At 54.8% G+C, this 21,432-nt stretch overlaps 1 protein-coding gene across 1 annotated transcript; it reads right to left on the bottom strand.

The window, feature by feature from the left end:
• Positions 1-378: 378 nt before the first annotated feature.
• hivep2b (HIVEP zinc finger 2b) lies at positions 379-21,320 on the bottom strand. Its single transcript, XM_056590932.1, is given in 9 exon segments — positions 379-3,075; positions 3,262-3,573; positions 4,164-4,722; positions 4,724-5,000; positions 5,385-5,483; positions 5,896-6,071; positions 6,809-7,020; positions 7,577-11,486; positions 21,163-21,320. Coding segments are annotated over 8 exon segments (5,505 nt in total). The 5' UTR covers positions 11,381-11,486; positions 21,163-21,320; the 3' UTR covers positions 379-3,009.
• Positions 21,321-21,432: the final 112 nt, after the last annotated feature.

Consider the following 21,432-nt stretch of genomic DNA (forward strand, 5'->3'; position numbering starts at 1 on the left):
GTGTGTGTGAGAGAGAGAGAGGGAGAGAGAGAGAGAGAGAGAGAGAGAGAGAGAGAGAGAGAGAGAGAGAGAGAGAGAGAGAGAGAGAGAGAGAGAGAGAGAGAGAGAGAGAGAGAGAGAGAGAGAGAGAGAGAGAGAGAGAGAGGGAGGGAGGGAGGAGAGGAGAGACCGAGTAAGGGAGAAGTTAACCGTCTTTCTGATTGGCCAGAATTAGAACAGGCCTTCTCCCTGGCCCGACAACAGCATCCAACAACCCAGTAGGATTCAGCATCCATTATCACAGGCACTCACTTCCTGTCAGATTAACTCCCTCGTAGCCAACACAGGCACCATACCAAACGAAACGAGACCTTAACACTGAGATATTGTTCACGGGGAGGTGATGCCTATTTTTGGAAGCATTCATTTATTTTCTCTTCATGTTATTGTGCCGATGCGTGTATAGCAGGAATCTGTTGTTCCGATGAAATCCCTCATGGCACGGTGTTCTCTATGTACAGTAACACCAAGAGTTATCAAATATGTACGTTAGGAGGGGTGGAGTAGGAGGTGGAGGGCTGACAAACAAATAAAGTGACAAACATACACACAGTCTCAGCTTCGAAGTATATTCTGTTGAAACATATTTCTTTTTAATTTAATCTTAAAAAGTCGAGCACCAAATCATAGATTCCCTCATGGCATAAAAGAGGCACTCCACTCCTCCAGTCCTTGCTGTGCAGGTTCGGTCGCAGATTTCTAAACACAGGATTGGCTACCAAAGCCGTCCGTCACCCCCGCCCTGGAGGTACGTGATTCGCCCTCAGTGAGTGAAGGGGGAGGGTTCAGATACACCAGAGGCACAATGCAGGTTCAGTAAATAGAAAGTACACGATAAAAACTAAACACAACAAACACAATCTGAATGCAGGGTTCCAAAGCAAATAAAAGCCGTCTGTTTTATGAGCGTTTTCAGCTGCAAAAGTCACGACAGATAAGTCACATAAACTACTGAATTATAGTGATGTATACAATATCGGAACGATAACACAAAATAAAAGCAGAACTGCGTCTGCAGAAAGAAAGAAAGAACATAATCATAATAATACTCATAATTGTAAACATGAGAGAGCAAACGTTGAATTTGAAATCTATTTCTCAGACGGGGGATTTTACTGTATTGTGTTGTTTGTTGATAGAGTTTTAAAGCTGAACACACGAACACTGTGCTATTTCCCCTACCTCACAAGGCATTAAATCTGACCTTTGACCTTTCAACAATATATAAACAATCCAGCTATACTGCACTGCAAAAATACTTTAAATAATACAATTCCACATGTTTGTGTGTGTGTGTGTGTGTGTGGTATGTGTATATTTATATACACAGAGAGAGAAATAATGCATTTGGTAAATGTTCAAATGCATGTTTGAGCTGAAGCAGAGTAATACTCGTTTACATCAATACTTAAGTTTTTGTTACTGTACGTGAAAATGCTTTATCTGGCTACCCTCGAAATGTGGCAAAAAACGACAAGAAATCGGGACTGAGAAACAGGAATGTCACAAATAAAATGTATCAACGCATCAAACTCCACCACAGCGAACCCACCGCTAGTTATCAAAGATGGAAAAAACCCAAAGTGCTCAGGTGAAAAAATTCACCGTAAAATTATGGTTATTAAACTGGTATAGTCAGCTGAGGGGTCAGGAGAGTAAATAGAGGTGTAGTTTTGATTTGTTGAGGGCGACGACGACATAGGAACATAAGCGATGGCTCAATGCATACCTGCATCAGTAGAGAGACGGTATAAATAGTAGTCAAATATTTATCAATAAGTGCTTACGTTTTCTAATATATAAATACATCTTACAGTATACATAAATACATCGTACAACTTTCCTCTATTCTTGTGCAATAGCAAACCCCATGCATGTTTATCAAGATTAAAAACCACAACATTAAGAAAGATGCAACGTAATAAACCATTTACGATCCTTTTTTTTAAAAAACAAATCAAGCTGCGTCTTAATCAGCGGAAAACAAAAAAGAAAAACGGACTCAAACTAAAACCGAAAAGATACGCTTAAGATCAAAGTCCCGGGCAGACCGTTGGATAGAGTACGCTATGATGAGGCTCCTCCATTCGAAGGGCGATAAGATTGAAGCAACGAAAAGGCACACGCCACCACTGCGTCGTTAAAAGAGTTTTAAACCGCACAAGAAGCATCTACTTAAATTTGGTCAAAGTGTTTTTATATATAGTTTACATACGCTCTCCCTTACGATTAGTTTGTCGCTTTACTGCGCTACGGTGCCACACCTCGATATGATACGTACGTTATACAACAGTCTAGTTTTTTTTCATTTTCTTCAATGTACACGTTGAATACACAATATTTTGTATGCGGTCTACGAAGGAGTATATACTTCAGGTATATTCTGTACAGAGTTCATAAATATATTTATGTGCAATTGTACGCAAACTACAATGTCAAACAAAGGCATATTAGCATAATATATTTCCATATTGCACCTGCACCCAACACTGATTTGTGTCCGTAACTTCTGTACCGCCGGTCTGGGTTCTTCCAGACCCAGAACAAGACCCAGACCAGGTCCTCCCAGACCCAGAACAAGACCCAGACCAGGTCCTCCCAGACCCAGAACAAGACCCAGACCAGGTCCTCCCAGACCCAGACCCAGACCCAGACCAAGAGCCTGACCCGGACCCCCAAACAACACCGTTCCCCGCCCCTCTGGAGGAGGAGCTCAGGGGAACCACATTCAACACGACAGGTCGGTGGTGGATGAAGTTCTACTCTCCACTGTCCCGTCCAGAGCTAGAGCCTCAGCGCCCCAGGTGGGTGCCTGGAGGACGCCCGATGGGCCTGGGGACCCACACACACACGTGTGCACATACACGCGTGACATGGACCGACGCGACCGACCCTGCGAAAAGCTGACAGGAAGCGGATGTAAAGGTCTGCGTGCCGTGGGCCAGAACCAGGAGGAGTTCTGAGGAGCCTTCAGTGCAGCTCCTCCACGCTGATCTTCAGCGAGGCGATGGCCGTCACGCACGTCTGCACGTTCTCCTCCTGCCCGCCGCCGCCGCCGCCGCCGCCGCCGCCGCCGCCGCCGCCGCCGCCGCCGCCGCCGCCGCCGCCGCCGCCGCCGCCGCCGCCGCCGCCGCGCTCCAGCCTCCGCGGCGGCTCCTCCTCCTGCTCCTCGTTGCTCCTCCTCGCGGCCTCCGGGGGGGAGGCCACGGAGGAGCAGGAGGCGGAGGAGGAGGAGGACGGGCGCTCCTGGTGGTGGAGCCCGGCCTCCTCGGCCCCCGACTCCGGGGGCTCCGGGAGCGAGCCGCACTCCATGCTGCTCTCGCTGGCCTGCGGGCTGAGGGCGGAGGAGGAGGAGGAGGAGGAGGAAGAGGAGGAGGAGGGCTGGGCGGGCAGCATCTGGACCCCCCCCACGGGGCAGAGGGGGAGCAGGCTGCCGGCGGGCTGCTGGGAGTGCAGGGGGAGGTGGCTGAGGAGGTTCTGCAGTGGAACGCTGGCACCGCACTGCATGCTGGGAGCCAGGCCGCTCCTCTGATCCTGAAACAACACGGTGGTGGGCGGGATCAGAAGAAGCCCTTCCTGAGTTAAACACACGACTCGGGAATAAAGTAAAGCAATAACACGGTATGTTAGACTTCAAACTACTTCTACAAGTCGGCTGTTTTCTCGTTCTTCGAGATTTGTTCCTTAACAACCCGCCTGGGATCAATGCGTTTTTTCTTCACCCTATCCTATCTTCTGTTCGTTCTTAGTTTGTGATTCCCCGTAACTAAGTTTAATTTGACAGTACAATTAATGAAATAGTAACCTAGCTATCTTTGTTGTATACGGGGAATGGGTCTACCTAGTGATTGTTAGTGCTCGGCACTTGGTTCTATGAACATCCTCACTATACCGACAGCGATATATATTGTTTCTCTTTCTTCTGACTAATGTACTTATTGTAAGTCGCTTTGGATACAATTTTGAATTTCCCCTGGGGATCAATAAAGTATCCATCCATCCATCCATCCATCCATCTAAACACATCTGCTTAACGCCATTAATGTATATGGAATGAATTGATGCGCACAAAACAAACTGAGCTAACCGCTACTGAACCGAGCTAACCACGCTAGGCTACGTACCGGCGCCGTCTCGAAGGCTCCACGCGGCTGCTGCGTGAGGAGCTGCTGGGGGGGCGACTCCACCTTCACCTGCCGGCCCTTCTCCCCCCCCAGGGGGCCGCGGTGCTGGTGGGCCCCCCGGCGCGGGGACATGGCCCTCAGGACCACCCTCTGCCGGCCCCTGACCGCGGCGGGCTCCCTCCTGCCTGCGAGCTCGCTCAGCGGGGACAGCGGCCTCTCGGCCGAGACGGGGGAGAGGTGGCGGGAGAGGGGGGAGGAGAAGCCGGGGGAGCCGGGCCTCAGCGGGGAGCCGTCCCAGCGGGGGGGGGCGGAGCGGCCCCGGGGGGACAGCTCCCGGCGGGGGGAGGGGTAGCGCAGGCGGGACGGCGACGGCTCCCGGAGAGGCGACTCCCAGCCGGGCGAGAGCAGGCAGGAAGCGGACGGGTCGAACAGGAAGCAGCTCTGGTCCGGGGACAGCATGGTCAGCGAGTCCTCGTCCACGTGGCGGTCGCGCTGCTCCATGGCGACCAGGGCGGGGTTGTCCTTGGACGGCGAGCGCCGCCGGGACCCCCCCCCCCCCCGTGGCCCCCGGGAGCGAGGCCAGGGAGTAGCCGTGGAGCGCGGCGCTGGCGGTCACCGATAGCGAGGCCACGCCCCCCCCGCCGCCGGGCTGGGGGCTGGCGCTCCGGGAGCGCATCTTGGGCGTGGAGTCGCCCTCGTAGTCTTCGTCGTCGTCGTCCTCCTCGTCGATCTCGTCCATGTCCTCGTCGGCGCCGTCCGAGTCGTCGGCGTCCGAGAACTGGTGCTTGGCCACGCCCCCCAGCCCCGCCTTGGAGTCCTGCGTGGCTCCTCCCTCAACTTTATCGACAAGAGAAACAAACAACAACAAACATTTACATTTACATTCAGGGCGTTTAGCAGACGCTGTTATCCAAAGCGACTTACAATAAGTACATTTGGCAGAAGAATGAGAAACAACAATATATCACTGTCGGTACAGTGAGGATGTTCAAAGAACCAAGTGACAAGCACTAACAATCACTAGGTTAACCCCTTCCCCGTATACAACAAAGATAGCTAGGATAAGATGCTACCCAATGCTAAGTACTACGTGTCTAGCTGAGCTCTGAACAATAAACAAAGAAGAGTCTCAGCCCCGGTTCAGGCATCGTCATTGTGAGGGGGGGGGGGGGTGTCTGGAGGTGAGGGGGGGGTATCTGGAGGGGACGCCGGGCTACTTACCCGCTTCTTGGATCTCGATGTCGTCCACGGACACGGACACGCCCATCTCCAGACACTTCTTCATGTGTGCTTTGGACTTCATGTGCTTCGTCAGGTTTCCTGCGGATAAAAACAAACACAGTCAGCCCCTCCGCTCCAGGCTCCACCCCCTGGACCCAGGCTCCACCCCCTGGACCCAGACTCCGTCCCCTGGACCCAGACTCTAACCCTGGACCCAGACTCAACCCCCTGGACCCAGACTCTTCCCCCTGGACTAAGACTCCACCCCATTAATCCAGGCTCCACCCCCTGGACCCAGACTCCACCCCATTTATCCAGGCTCCACCCCATTTATCTAGGCTCCACCCCCTGGGCCGAGGCTCCACCCCCTGGACCCAGGCCCCACCCCCTGGACCCAGACTCCACCCCCTGGACCCAGGCCACGGTGAAGGCCACTGTTGTCTGGACCCAGGCTCCACCCCCTGTACATAGGCTCCGCCCCCTGGTGAAGGCCCCCCTGCGGGTCACTCGCCTTTGGTCTTGAAGGCGAAGTTGCAGACCCGGCAGACGTAGGGTCGCACGTCGGTGTGCGTGCGGATGTGCTTCTTCAGCATGCTGGGCTTCTTGCAGCGGATGCCGCACTCCTCACAGATGTACTTCCCCCGACCGCGCCCGCGCACGTACACATAGTCCTCGTTGGACTTGTACCTGGGAGGGGGACAGAGAGGGAGGGAGGGAGGGAGGGAGGGAGGGAGGGAGAGGATGACTTAGTGAGTGACTTAGTGAGTGGAGAGAGAGAGAGTGAGAGAAAGAGAGAGAATGAGCAGAGAAAGAGTGAGTTAGAGAGGGACAGAGAGAGAGAGGGGTGTGTGCGGGAGGGAATGAGGGAGAGAGAGTATAGAGAGAGTGAGAGCATGAGGGACACTCAAGGATAAAGTATGCAAACACGAGGCAAGAGGCCAAGCGATGAAGTCCACTGTCTGCAGGTAAATTACACTTGTTGTGATGTCTGTAAAGGAGCATACTGTATCTTCAAGGGCACGCTCGAGGGTAGCCACAATGAATCCTGTCCTATCCCATCATAATTAGCGATGTTATTATTAGCATCACATGAGCTTTGGATATCATAAGCCCGTATGGCGTTGTCGTGACGACACGTGACACATCGTTACGGAAACGACAGCGAGTTATGACACACTGGCAGCCATGCCTGGAAGATGTTTACACAAGATGGCACCTCAAATTGGTTTTAATTGCCCTCTCTCTCTTCCCAACACACACACACACACTCACACTCACACTCACACACACACACACACACACACACACACACACACACACACACACGCACCCACACTCGGCAAACCGCTCTAATGAATATTAATTAGGCTCCTCTTCCGCAGCGGCCAATGACAAACATGACAACAGTCGTTAGGCGGACTGACCCGCCCTCGAAGATCTTGATGCGTGTTGGCAGCGCCTGGCCCAGGGTGGCCTCGCGCTCCTTCCACTCCTCCTTGGCCGTCCGTGGCCTGCAGCCGGGCTCCTTCGCCTTCCTCCCGTAGGCCGCCGCCCCCGGCCCTGTCCCTGGCCCCGCCCCCAACGCCGGCGGCGTGGTCGCCACCGCCTCCTCCTTGATCTCTGGTTTCCTCTGCAGCTGAGTCACAGACGCAGACATGTTTTGTTAGCACACACGTCTTGTGTGTTGTGCAAGTTGTGGTGCGTTTTATGTTGGGTTTTAAATGTGTGTGTCATGTGTTGTGTGTTTTGTGTAATTTTTTGTGTGCATTTTTTTCTGTGATCTGTTGTTCGTTATCTGTTGTGTGTTAAATGTCTGTGTTGCAGGTTGTGCGTTTACCATTGTGTGATGTGTGGAAATTCAGAATACTGCAAGTCGCAGTGGATGTGATGCGTTCCATCGACCTTATGGTCCATACAAACCCTTTAAAGAAAGCTATAATAGTCTCCCATGGCTCTTAATGCACGCATCGTCTCCTATGTTGGAAGTACAGGCCGTGCATTATTATAGCGCCCTTTTCGTTTCACTTAAACACATTCTGTCCTTGGTTGGCGGGAGAACGCTTTAGAACTAAACAACGAGAGAAACTGCCTGCGCTGCACTCCTTCCCGAACGAGGTCAGGAGCAGGCGGTGAGCGTGGCTCACGGGTAAACAACGACAAACAACCATGGCCTCAGCTGCTGCTCCCCTCACCTGCTCCATCTTCTGCCTCCACAGGATCAAGGAGGACACCAGCTTCCCCGCGCCGGGCTGGCACATGGCGGCCACCGTGTACAGCACCCCGTCCTGCCGCTGCCGAGACCGCAGGAGGGCCAGCGCCGTGCTGGTGCTGACGGCGGGGGGGTTGGGGTTGTGCAGGCTCACGCACCAGGTGGCGTAGACGGAGGGGGCGGGGCCCGCGTCGTCGCCGAGGACGCTGCTGGGCTTGGCGTAGTTCAGGTAGCACCAGCTCACGCCGGTGGTGGTGCGCAGGCTGGGGAACTGCGAGGGTCGGAGCCGGGGTCGGTGGTCGTCCGAGGAGGTCGGCTGCACGGCCGTGTCCATCGGCACCTTGCCGTCCTCGGCGTCTCCGCCGACGGGCGCCGTGAAGAACGGCGGGGAGCCGCTGCTCTCCATGGCCGAGTCGACGCTCTCTCCGACGTTGTGCCGCGAGGAGCCGATGAATTTGTCCGGCGCTCGGGCCGAAGAGAAGGCCTGCATCTCTGAGCCCGGCCGGCTGTCCTCGGCCAGGTAGCACTTCCCCAGCTCCACGGCGCTCAGCTCCTCCACGATCTGCCCGAACATCTTCTCCTCTTTCACGCGCTTCTGCTGCTTGACCTCCATGAAGAGGTCCAGGCTGCTGGCGGGCGACAGCATGCGCTTGTTGGCGCCGCCGCCGCCGCCGCTGGAGGCGTTGGTGGTGGAGATGGTCCTGGAGGTCAGCGAGAGCGGGATGCCCGTCTTCAGCTTGGCCGAGGACAGGTCCAGCGCCTCCACGTTCAGGGAGGCCGACCTGGCGTCGCCCGTGACGACGGTCGCCGGGGGGTGGTCGAGGGTTCCGAACAGGCGGAGCTGGGTCCGGGACGCGGTGGTGCTTGTGACGGCGGCGCCGATGAGGGAGCACACCGTGTCGTACTGGTGGTCTAGGATCTGCGACACCGTGGTGTAGGTGATGCTGCCGTAGGACGGCAGGTGAGTGTGCGCCCGGACAGGCACCAGGACGCCGGGCGGCGATTGGTAGATACCTGAGGCGAACACGGGCAACGTCGGTGGAGGTGGCGGGGCGATCGGCGTGAAAGGAAGGACGCCGCCCGGGAACTGGTGCCCCGCTTTGGACGGGCCTTGCGGCGTGACCTCGGTGTCCATGTTGAGGGACGGCTGTCTGACCAGGTTGCCCCGCCGTCTCTCGCCGATGTCCGCCAGCCGTCCCTTGGACGTCGGCGTGAGGCTGCCGTAGTCGAACGACACGCTGCGAGTCTCGGGGAACTCCTTGCGCATGTCGCAGGGCGCCTGCTCCGAGGAGGACCGCCTCATCTCGTGCTGCTGCCGCTGGTGGAGCAGAGACAGGGCGTGGGCGCTGCCCGGCACGGCCAGCAGTTCCAGCGGTCGTCCGAACTCGTCCTGCCGGCCCGGGGAGACGGACTTGAGGCTCTCCTCGCGGTCGAAGGAGAAGGCGGAGCAGTAGGACAGGTTGCTGTCCTGGCTGGGGCTGCGCGAGAGGCTGGTGCAGGCCGACTCGAAGCTGGACTCGCCCGAGGAGTGTTCGATGTCGGCCAGGCGGAGCCTCTTCTTCTTCGGGGGCAGTTTCTCGGGCGGGAATTGTGCTAAGGTTTCGCTCCGTTGCGGCCACTGGAACTCCACTTCCACGTGCCTCTCGGGCTCCTTGGCCTTTACCTTCACCTCCGGCGCTTTCTCGGGGCTGTCGGGCTCCACCGTCACCCTGATCTCAGGGACCTGGATGTTGGACTGCCGCACCAGTTTGGGGCCCATCTGAAAGGACTGGCCCGTTCTGCCGACACTGCTCTCCATCTCACACGAGTCGGTGTGCTCCAACGAGCCGTGGAACGAAGAGCATTGCTCGTGCCTCGGTCCTTGATACTTAACGTAGGACTCCGACGGTTCGGGGACGTGCGATCGATTCAGTGAGTTTGTGTGTTGTATCACAGAGATCACGTTCCCTACGCTCTTCCTGCTGCATGTCTGGGTGTCCACGGATAGCTCCATGTCAGCCCTGTCCGGCTGTGAGTGAATACAGACGCCTTTCCCCAAAGCCAAGAGCCCCATGGCTCCTTTCATATCGTAGTCCTTGACGGAGTCCAGGGGGTAGCGGGCGACGTCTTCACACTCTCCGCCCTGGGCGTCGTACAGCCCCGACGAATCCTCCTCCTCCCGCTTCTCTTTGCGCCGCTTTCGCGTCGCCAGCTCCATGGCGTGTTTGTTGTGGCTGGCGCCGGACGGCAGGCCCTCCATCTCCGCCACGCCGCCCTCAGGAACCCTCCCGGGGCCGTCGCTCTCGTGGTGCCCCTCGTGGACCGAGTGCTCGAAGGCCGCCTGTCTCCGGAGCCTCCTCATCCCCCCGGCGGTGGACCGCTCGTCGAAGGAGTGGCTGCCCCGGAGGCAGGGCGGCACGCTCAGGCAGACGGCCGACGACGTGGGCATGGAGTTGCTCCGGAGCAGGGGGCCGGCGTCCAGCCCCCCGTCCGGCGGTGCCTCCGCCAGCATCTCCTCCCGGCCGTACATCTTGGTGGTGATCTTGATGGGCTCCACCACGTCCTTCTCCTGGGTGAACACGCGGGAGACGCCCCTCTCCGGCCGTGGGGCCGGGTGCTCGCTGGAGGCGTCCCGGCCGCTTAGGGCGAACGCCGTCATCTGCTTGGGGCTGGGCCGGTAGCACTTGCCGAACATGATCTCCTGGTAGGACTTGGCGTTGGCGTTGGGCGGCCCGGCCTGGTGCTCGGCGCTCTCCGACCGGGAGAAGTAGCCCGAGTCGGTGCTGCCCTTGCTGGACTGACTGGGCAGAGACAGGTTCTGCTCCGACTCGCCGCTGCGCTTCTCCGAGAGCCGGAGGGCCAGCCGCTGCTTGACGGCGCTGGACTGGACGGCACGGCCGCACGGAGAGACGGCGGGGGACACGGCGGTGACTTCCTGCGACCCGTCCTGAGGCGCCGTCCCGGCCACGGAGGCGGCGACCCCTCCCCTCTTCTGGGCGATGAGGTTCAGGACCTTCACGGCCATGCTCTCCGAGCCGGCCTCGGCGGGGGAGTCCAGCAGCAGCAGGGGGTCCCCGACGCCGTCGTCGTCCGTGTCGGTGGTCTGCTCGCCGTCCGAGTACAGCTCGCCGTCGCCCTCGAAGGATCCCTGGTCGCCGCCGCCGCCGTACGGACCCAGCTCCGAGAAGGAAGCGCTGCCGGCTTTGACCAGATGCGCGTGGGACTTCCTGTGTTTGTACAGGTTGCTCTTGGTCTTGAAGGAGAAGCCACACGGGAGGCAGGGGTAGGGCCTCTCGCCCGTGTGCGAGCGGATGTGCTTCTTCAGCACGCTGGGCTTGGCACACGCCCGGCCGCAGTAGTCGCACACGTACCTCCCGGGCTTTTGGGATTTCTGCGCCTCCGCCGCCGACGGGTCCGTCCCCGGGTGGCAGGGCTGCTGAGCGGCGTCCGTGGCCAGACCGGGGGACTTCCTGTGGTGCCCCGCAGCTTCCTGTCCGCCTGGAGACAGATACGTGGACGGATCATAGTCTTTGTGGCCGGCCTCGCAGCACGGACCTCCTGGTTGCGGTGAATTCCCTGAGTCGGTCGATTCTCTCGCTCCGCACGTGCCTCGGCTCTGACCTTCTTGCGTCCGCCGGAGCCTCCCCGCCTCGCGCCCTCCCCCGCCCTCCCCCTCGAGCGGCGGGACGCCCTCGGTGGGCAGCGCCGCCGGGGGCTCCGGTGAACGCTGTATCTGGGCTGCGGCGGCGTTCCTTTCCCGGTCCTCGGTGGAGCGTTTCACCTCGGCGATAGTTTCGAGTGACTCCATGAAACTCAAAGTCACCTTCCCGGGGATTGTTTTTCAAAAGGGGATTCGCCTCACGTGGCCGTAGTGACGGGGTCGCTGCCGTGAATCGATCGCAGAGTCGGGTCATCTGCAGAGAGAAAGAACACGGATGAAGAACTGGGAACCAGGGGGGTTATCGATATGCTCTGTGTGAAGCTGAACATGTGAGCTATGGGCTACGAGAGTCAATGCAATTGTACAAACTACAGCAACTACAATGCAGTCTCCAGTCCCACAGCGAGTGTGAATATCTCTTTTAGAAAAAGGAGGGAGGATCAGTGAAGGCCATTTCCCGAAAGTCCCCCTAGTAAAATGTTGTTATTAAATTCATAATGAGCAGTTGAGTCCACAGTGGGAATGGAAAACTGGGTCTTTACTGGGCTTTTAAACCCCCTAATAGTGCCCTATCATACCCCTGGCAAGCGCCCTATATCCGTCACAGCCAACCGTTTAGTTTGAGTCAGTTTGTGTTCAGACGTGCGTGTGCCCGTGCACGGCGAGGTGTTATTTCTGTGGATGTAGGCCTACATTTACTCTCAAGATGGCGCGGATATAATCCACCATGCTCTCACTACGATAACGAGGAGGGTGACCAGGAGGCTTAAAATACAGTCCGTTTTTAAATCACATTGACTCATGTGGGTCCACTCTGAGGAGCCTCTGCTGGGTGGTTTCAACGATACATATACAGATCCTTCTTTGGACGTTTAAACCACGGATTTCACGTGGATATTGAGAAATAACCTCAAATCTGAATCATGTGGGGCTTTCTTTATTTAACGGATCGATATCGGGAGCAGGGGAAATGCTGGAGATCGATTAACATTTCCCTGCTAGTGGAGAGAAAGAGGGCCCGTGAGGAATTATGTCAAAAAAGCAGCAGTGGCATTACCATTGCTCAAGATGTCAGGGTTTAGCGAGTGTGTCTGTGGGTGCCTCTGTGTGTGTCCCTGTGTGCGGCTGTGTGTGTGTCTGTGTGTGCAGCTGTGTGTGTGTGCCTGTGTGTGCGGCTGTGTGTGTATGCGGCTGTGTGTGTGTGTCTGTGTGTACGTACAACATTCGCAGCAGACCAGACGGTAACATGACTTTATCTCCGACACACACACACACGCACACCAAAACAAACGTGTCACCTCGTTCGAACCACTTCAGCCCGACCACTTAACCCCAGAAGAACCCCGTGAACAACACAAGAAAGACCTCAAACCCTGCTAAGGAGGACCGAGGCGGGACCCCAACCCTCTCCCCGACCCCGCTGTGATCGGTACCCTGATGATAGAGACCTGGGGTACCGGTCCGGGACCCTGAGAGGGAGAGGGACCCCTGCGAGCGGCGTTCCCAAGGCCGAGGTGATCCGCTGTGGGGGCCCGGCGGCGCTCCGGGCCCCGGGGCCGCCCGCTCTCTCAAGGCGCGTGTATTTCCATCTCCTCGCTATCAAAGGCGCCGTCCCGTCTAACGAGGTTATGTAAGATTATCTGGTTCAAACCCGCCGAGTTCCCCGTAATTAGGACATCCTTCTCCGCTCATCTGCCTTCCTCTCTCCCTCCTCCTCTAGCTCACTCCGTCCCTCGTTTATATTCTCCATCGCTCTCTCTCTCTCTCTCTCTCTCTCTCTCTCTCTCTCTCTCTCTCTCTCTCTCTCTCTCTCACACACCTTTTTCTCTTTCTTCTCTCATTCTCTCCCTCCCTCTCTCTCTCTCTCTCTCTCTCTCTCTCTCTTTCTCTTTCTCTTCCTCATTCTCTCTCTCTCTCTCTCTCTCTCTCTCTTTCTCTTCCTCATTCTCTCTCTCTCTCTCTCTCTCTCTCTCTCTCTCTTTCTCTTCCTCATTCTCTCTCTCTCTCTCTCTCTCTCTCTCTCTCTCTCTCTCTCTCTCTTTCTCTTCCTCATTCTCTCTCTCTCTCTCTCTCTCTCTCTCTTTTCTTCCTCATTCTCTCCCTCTCTCCCTCTCTCTCTCTCTCTCTCTCTCTCTCTCTCTATATCAGAATACCCCACTTGCTCCTCAGGCGCAAAACCACAGGACAGGAATTCAAGGTGACTTGCAAGATGCCAAAAGAGAGGGAGATCGAGGCAGAAAGAGGTAGAAAGACATAGAGAGAGAGAGAGAGAGAGAGAGAGAGAGAGAGAGAGAGAGAGAGAGAGAGAGAGAGAGAGAGAGAGGTAGAAAGACAGAGAGAGAGAGAGGTAGAGAGAGGTAGAAGATACAGTGAGAGAGAGAGAAATGTAAGCTGTGAGCATCGATATTCTCCCGCTCGTCGCCCCCATCGGTATTTCTGAATGACAAGCTTCTTTTTTCCCCTGGCTGCCTCCCAGGGCTTCTCCCCCCGGCGGGGGGGGGGGACGCCAGCGGAGCAGGGGAAGACGCGGACGTCAGAGGGGGGGAGGTCCCGGTGATGATGGCGTTGGGGGGGGAGGGAGGGGGAGGGGACAACCCACGCAGTCATGGGAGGATCACCGACGGTAAACCCTGACGTTGCTTACCACGGGGAGGGGAGGGGTGAGGGAGGCGAGGGAGGGAGGGAGGGAGGGAGGGGGGGGGGGGGGGCACGGAGATCCCCTCTCCCCCCAGCCGGTGAGAAGGTTTTGTTCAAGGTCGCTCCGACCTCGTTGCGGAGTGGTCCATCCTGGGCGCCCAGGGGAGGAGGGAGGGGTGGAGGGAGGGAGGGTTGTAAGGGGCGCAGAGTGACAGGGCGATAAGACCCCCGTCCCCCGTCCCCCCCTGTCAGGGACAATGCATACCTTTGAACCGGGAGAGGGCAGAGATAGGGGAGCGGAAACAGAGCTGACACACCAAGCACCTCCGGGTTCACCTCCCCCAGGTCTATGGGGACCAGGTCTAGGAGGACCAGGTCTCTGCGGACCAGGTCTCTGAGGTCCAGGTCTATGGGGACCAGGTCTATGAGGACCAGGTCTCTGAGGTCCAGGTCTATGGGGACCAGGTCTATGAGGACCAGGTCTCTGAGGACCAGGTCTCTGAGGTCCAGGTCTATGAGGTCTCTGAGGTCCAGGTCTATGAGGTCCAGGTCTCTGAGGTCCAGGTCTATGAGGTCTCTGAGGTCCAGGTCTATGAGGTCCAGGTCTATGAGGACCAGGTCTATGAGGACCAGGTCTATGAGGACCAGGTCTATGAGGTCCAGGTCTATGAGGACCAGGTCTATGAGGTCCAGGTCTATGAGGACCAGGTCTATGAGGACCAGGTCTGTGAGGACCAGGTCCCGGGCCGCGGTCAGACCCAGAGCTGGACAGACCTCTACACCACCGGTCCTATCTGGTCCGGGCTGCACAACCATGCCTCTCTATAGCCAGTCGTATCTAGTCAGATCTATAGAACTAGCTCTACATAGAGCTATATACCCAGAAGCAAATCCATATAGTCCTATCTATAGAACTAGCTCTATATAGATCCCTCTACAGAGTAAGTCTTACCGAGGCCTATCGATAGAACGAACTCTATATAGAGCTATAGAGACGGATCTATATAGTCCTATCTATAGAAGCTCTATATAGAGCTACATACACACAGAGGATGATCAATCTGGTCCTATCTACAGAAAAAGCTCCACATAGAGCTATATACATAGAAGCATATGTATATTGTTCTATCTATAGAACAAGCTCTATATAAAGCAATACATACACTCAACCAGTCCTATTCCAATCTATAGAACAATTTAGTTCTAGTTTTTTAAGTCTAAATCTATATATCGACAGCATGACTCCTCTATGGATTATAATGTACATGTGTATGCGTAGATATGGTTTGTGAAGGTGTTGTGTGTGTGTGTGTGTGTGTGTGTGTGTGTGTGTGTGTGTGTGTGTGTGTGTGTGTGTGTGTGTGAGTATGTACGGGTGGCAAAGCAGATGCGATTTACTGTAGATACGACAGGTGTGTGTTTGAGTGTGTGTGTGTTTCTCTTGGCAGCTGTGTGTGTGTGTGTGTGTGTGTGTGTGTGTGTGTGTGTGTGTGTGTGTGTGTGTGTGTGTGTGTGTGTGTGTGTGTGTGTGTGTGTGTGTGTGTGTCTAACCGCCTGTCAACAGCAGATATCCTATACAGTACTGAGCCTCCTAGACTCCGCCACATATGAATGAATTAGACGAGGTTTCCGCTGGGCAGTGTGTCGTTCTGTCATGCACGTGCACGCGCCTTACAGACAGACACACTCGTCCACGTGTGACTGCACACGCACGGCCTCGGCTGCGAGCATTCGCCGCGCTGACTGGCAGGAGGACGTCGGACATGCTCCGGTACCGCATTACATTATCGGTCCACCGGGAGCTCAGCCATTAAAGGAGAACCCAGCGTCCACACTGACAACAAATCCAGAAATATCAGCAGCTTCGGAACGGTCTTCAGAGAGACCCCCCCCCACACACACACACACACACACACAACCGACACCTCACCTAACCCCCCCCCCCCTCTCCCGCTCCATCAACACCAGCACCACCACCGCGATACTGTAACAGCACCAGCGCACACAATCAGCCCACAGGGAGTGTGTGTGTGTATGTGTGTGCGTTTGACCGCTCGCCTGCGTGCGTGTCTGTCCTCGCGCGTGCGTGTGTGTGTGTGTGTGTGTGTGTGTGTGTGTGTGTGTGTGTGTGTGTGTGTGTGTGTGTGTGTGTGTGTGTGTGTGTGTGTGTGTGTGTCCTGTATCAATGACAAGCCCGGACATGGGAGCGGGGCGTCATTCCCTGCCGTCTCCCGACGGCTGACATTCACATACGAAGCGGCGTGTGTTCTCGGCCGTACCAACCTGCCGCCTGCCGCGCGCCGCGCCGTCCAACGTCCGCCGTCAAACCGCCGCGCATTCCTCATGTTGCATAGTCCGTGTTGTCTCGCGCGTCCACGCCGTGACCGCCCCTACTGGGATCAACGCAGCGCGGACCGACCCGCACATTCGCCGGTGTGTGTGTTGGAGTGTCAACGCGTGTGCGAGCAAGGCTCCTCGACTTTGTGGAGCGCCGCGACGGTCCGGGTGTACATTAGAGGGTCTATTGATGCAAGCTAGTCACCAGAGAAAATACCCGAGCGTGACGCTCAGACCCAGGCACAAAAATAGCAAAGGGGCCCCTGCAGGGGGGGCTCCGCGACGAACGACGCAGCTTGGCTCTTTCCATCGCCGGCTGCTTTCACAGCCTGGCAGGCGGCCCCCACTTTCTCAAGTAACACACGCACACACACACACACACACACACACACACACACACACACACACACACACACACACACACACACACACACACACACACACACACACACACACACACACACACACACACATGCAGGGACAGACAAACACTTGCATACATACATACATGCAGGGCACACACACTCTCTCATTAACACACACACACACACACACACACACACACACACACACACACACACACACACACACACACACACACACACACACACACACACACACACACACACACACACACACAGTCTCTCTCTCTCACACACAGATGGCCATGGCCAGATACAGTGAGGAGAAGGCGTCATATCTCCGCCCGGGTGGATGTCAACATTGAGACTTCAATCATCTGTTGCCATGCCGACGGATGTTGCTAGGAAATGTCTGATGTGAAGTGGCACTGTTGTGGTTTGAGGTGGTGAAGGCGGTGGTGCTGGTGGTGTTGAAGGTGGTGGGGGTGGTGGTGGTGGGGGTGGTGGTGGTGGGGGTGGTGGTGGTGGAGGTGATGTGGCACGGAACAAAGGAGCCCAGCAGCACTCCGGGCGCCACCGACACGCCAAACCGTGAACGCACATCGTGTGTACGGCACAATTCGCACGACGGACGTCGTTGTGCTGGGGTAGCACGGCGGCTAGCTGGTCGCTGGCTAGCCACCGGCTAGCGCGCTCACCACTGAGACCGCGGCCCTTGTAGCGGCCCTTGCGGCTCCATTCCAACACTACAAGTGGTTCCCTTGTGTCCCGCCCACCCCCCCCCCCCCCCCCCCCGTCTGTCTCTCCCGTCCATGAAGGTAGAAGTAAACCCCTGATGACTCGAAACATGATACAACAAACTAGCAGGTCGCTGCTAGCCTCGTGTCACCCCGTCCACCCAGGAAGGGGACGACAACAACAACAACAACAACAACAACAACAGGTCCCCGCTGACTCTTTACCCGGGGTGCTTGGCGGAGGGTTGACCCCTATTGGCCCATAAAAATAACCATTAAGAAGTAAGCGCCTGATAGGCTACTTTCTGTAGCAGTGCTGTTTTACAAAAGGCTGTCTCAATGTGAATGTTTTTTCCACGCGATCAGTAAGACGGCCTCAAACAGATAGAGTAGTGGCCTAGGGTCCACGAGCGCCTTCATCCGTCACTGCATGGGAGTAGTGTTCGGGCTCCGGGCTGAGGTGTCTCGGGGCAGGATGACATGGTGCAAAGACCCCGGGGTGCACGGGGTGCTTCAGAGCACAGCTCCTGCTCCCCGTGCACCGCCACCGCCACCGCCACCTCCACCGCCACCTCCACGCCGCCTCGGAGGCAGGCACTTCCTGTCACGAGGCGGGGGGTTCCTTTGTGAGTGGAGAGCCATAATGATGGAGCAATTAGCACGGCAACTGAGGACAATGTGGAGGGCTGACGGCAGCTGCTGCCACTGAATGCCGCAGAATGCAGAGGCTGAGGAAAGGCGCTGTATATATATATATATATATATATATATATATATATATATATATATATATACATATACAGCGCCTATATATAAATATTATAATATACTTGTTAACATATGCCGGTGCTAAACAGTTTTTATCCAAACCGTAGCATCAACATATGTAAACGCGTATATATATCTATATAATATGTACGCGTTTACATAATTATGTTGGTGCTACGGTTTGGTTAAAAACTCTTCTTTGTTAAGGGACATGGGAAAGGAAATAGGAGACTTATGCAGGCCGGAAGTGGGCTTTGGGTGAATTCGTTTTTCTTGGCAGGTTGATGATCGTCAATCGTCACAAGCGCTCCACGGAATGAGGACATGAGGAACGCCGTCGTTAACAACCGGGAGCTGGGAACGCCGGACGGCCGAGGGTTGAGACCTTCTGCACTTTGAATTCTGGATTCTGAATTTGCTTTCACAAAGAAAAACAAGGCAATTATAGTATTTCTCACACACACACACACACACACCCTTGTTAAAAAAAAAAAAATCTATTTTCACAAAATGTTTACGATTGCCAACGCATACCCAAGCCAGTCAGTGGGGCTCCTCCATAATGCACTGAAAACAATTCAATATACGCTGTGCTATTAATACTCCTAACCCCCCCCCCCCCCCCCCTGCAGCTTGGCAGAGTTCCTGGCTGGCTGGGAACCACTGGGGGGGGGGGGGGGGGACCTGGGGGGGGGGGACCTGATGAGATGGGGCCCAGGGATGGATGATACCCCCCCCTGTGTATCATCCATACCCAGGGGATGGATGATACACAGGAAATGATGGAGCTGAGTAAGAGGTTAGAGAAGGTTAGAGAAGGTTAGGTTGAGGTTTTGGTTAGAGAAGGTTAGGTTGAGGTTTTGGTTAGAGAAGGTTAGGTTGAGGTTTTGGTTAGAGAAGGTTAGGTTGAGGTTTTGGTTAGAGAAGGTTAGGTTGAGGTTTTGGTTAGAGAAGGTTAGGTTGAGGTTTTGGTTAGAGAAGGTTAGGTTCAGGTGTTGGTTAAGTAGGTAATTGTGTGAAGTGATTAAGTTAAGGTTATAGGTCAGGGGTGGATGGGGTCGTGGGTCGATGGGTTAAGGGTGTGGAGTGGTTAAGTTAAGGTAAGGGGTTGATGAAGCTCAGGCTAAGGTTCCAGAAGAAAGTGATGCATCAACCAGAACCAGCTGAACTCCGATAGATAAACATCGTTTTTTAAGAAGCCACAACACAGCACAAACCATTCTGCACAACTTCAAAAAACAATCCGATTTTATGTGCAGTAAAAACTGTAAAAAAAATAATTTCACGGTATGTTTCCACTCGAAAAATACAAGAGGGGGAGAAACCACCGATTGGCCCACTGTCTCTCGGCAGCAGCAGTATATAAAATTGCAGCGCGGGCTATTAATAGAAACGGCACTGTAACATGGCTAAGATAAAGTTGTGGCTAACTAGCGGCCGTCTGTGCAGAACCATTATGCCGTATTGAGCAGCGTTAAAATGGCTGATAGGGAATGTGTGGTGAAGGTCAAGCTGTCCGGCTCTATAAATATAATAGATTCTCCCTCAGGGTGCTCCTTAGACCACACTGCCGGCGCTTGCAATACCGCAAACCCTGCTAGCGGACATGTGAGAACGCAAGAGGCCAAGAAAACACTGGTGGTCCTGCGATGATGATAGCGCTGGAACCGATAGCCGAGGGGGAGGGAATTGGGAGAGCGAGAAAGAGAGCGAGAGCGAGCATGAGAGAGATTATGAATGGAAGGAATGAGCTTGTCCCATGCCCTCCATGCCAGCTGTCCAGCTTGGCTCTACTTGTTGTCATATGGCCGAGGGAGATATCAGTGCGCAAAACACATACTGACACACCGATACACACGTGAACGCTGCAAACTTTTGACTCAGCGTCGATCCGTTGGTTAAACGGTCATCTCTGACGCAACTCACACCCCATGTTTTATTGAACGGATTCAAATTAACCGAACAGGACCCCGAACTCTAAAGTCACACGGTGTCTCTACATCACGTGATTGTGTGCGCTAATAAAACAGTGTATAACTAGACTTACCGCATTAGTGTGTTACCATAGCAACACAGCCTCCCACACTTCCCGCAGGCCCATAAACCGCGCGAAACACACCAACACCCATCACTCATCTATCGGGATGAAAATGACACGCACTATAGGTTCATTTTTGTCATAACAGATCAGTCGTGTTGTTATTGTCGTTTTGGGTGAAATGTGGGCAATGAACAACGACATAAAGAGTGTGAGGGTGCCCTATAGAAGTTGTCAACCCCACGGCACAAAAAAATAAATGACCACCCTAACTTTGTCGCCGCGTAAAAAGCGGCCAGAAATATTTCAATTACATTTAATAATTCAATTTGTGCGCGACTTCAACCCGGATCTACTGTGCTGAATAATATACAGTGCAGGTGACCAACACTGTAAACATAGCGGGCCATAACTCAGCAACGCAAGAGTAGGAACATTGAACGTTATTGGAGTTAAGTTGAAAATCACAATGTAACAAAGTTCATAATATACGGAGTTAATATGAGAGGCTTGGCTTGTGTAACAATAATATCCCTAACTGACTCTGTGGCACGGGCCGAAAAGGATATGGCCAATTAGACATCATGCCTAATACTATTCGACTTGTGTGGGCCTATACGCTTAAAACACCTCTAAAAAAACATGCAACCTTAATGCTTCACCTGAAAAAGTTCAAATGTCCTTAAACGGTCGTAAACAATAACGTATATTGGTGTTGAAAGAGTAAGAGGCACTCGTGGACAGATCCCCCTGCAAGACCCCCCCCCCCCCACACACACATCACGTCATGGAACATTTACCGGACAGCCCCCCCAACCCCTGCCCCCCAGCGTGCAACAGGGAGCAGACACAACAGCGTGTGTCCTCCCGCGCTTCTGGATACCCGGGCTCAGGTGACAGCTGACGTCCGGAGAAAGTACACAAACGTAGAACATACACAATCAGCAATGCGGGGGTGTTCTCTCGTCTCCACCCCCCGCGTCCCCGTCCCCCCCCTTCGCGGTATAACATAACGCAGCGACAAACGATTCGGATCATTTCACGGCTTACCGGTTCATTGACCCACATTTCCCAGCAGAATCGTCGGGTCAGACGGGACTCTGTCCTCGCTTCCTCGTTGCTGTTGCAGCCGTGTCATCAGCGCATAGTAATTTATCTGGCTAGTTAGAAAATGGCTTGTAGGTCAGTGCTGCTGTAACGCGCGGTGAAGGACACTAGAGGGTGCCCGAGGGCTGGAAGTAATACACTCACAAGAATCGACGTAAAGCTATAATCAAAGTAAAGCGAAGTAAAATACGATTATTATTTGTTGATTGTATA

Source organism: Gadus chalcogrammus, chromosome 5 (assembly GCF_026213295.1).
Source record: "Gadus chalcogrammus isolate NIFS_2021 chromosome 5, NIFS_Gcha_1.0, whole genome shotgun sequence".
Classification (NCBI taxonomy): Eukaryota; Metazoa; Chordata; class Actinopteri; order Gadiformes; family Gadidae; genus Gadus; species Gadus chalcogrammus.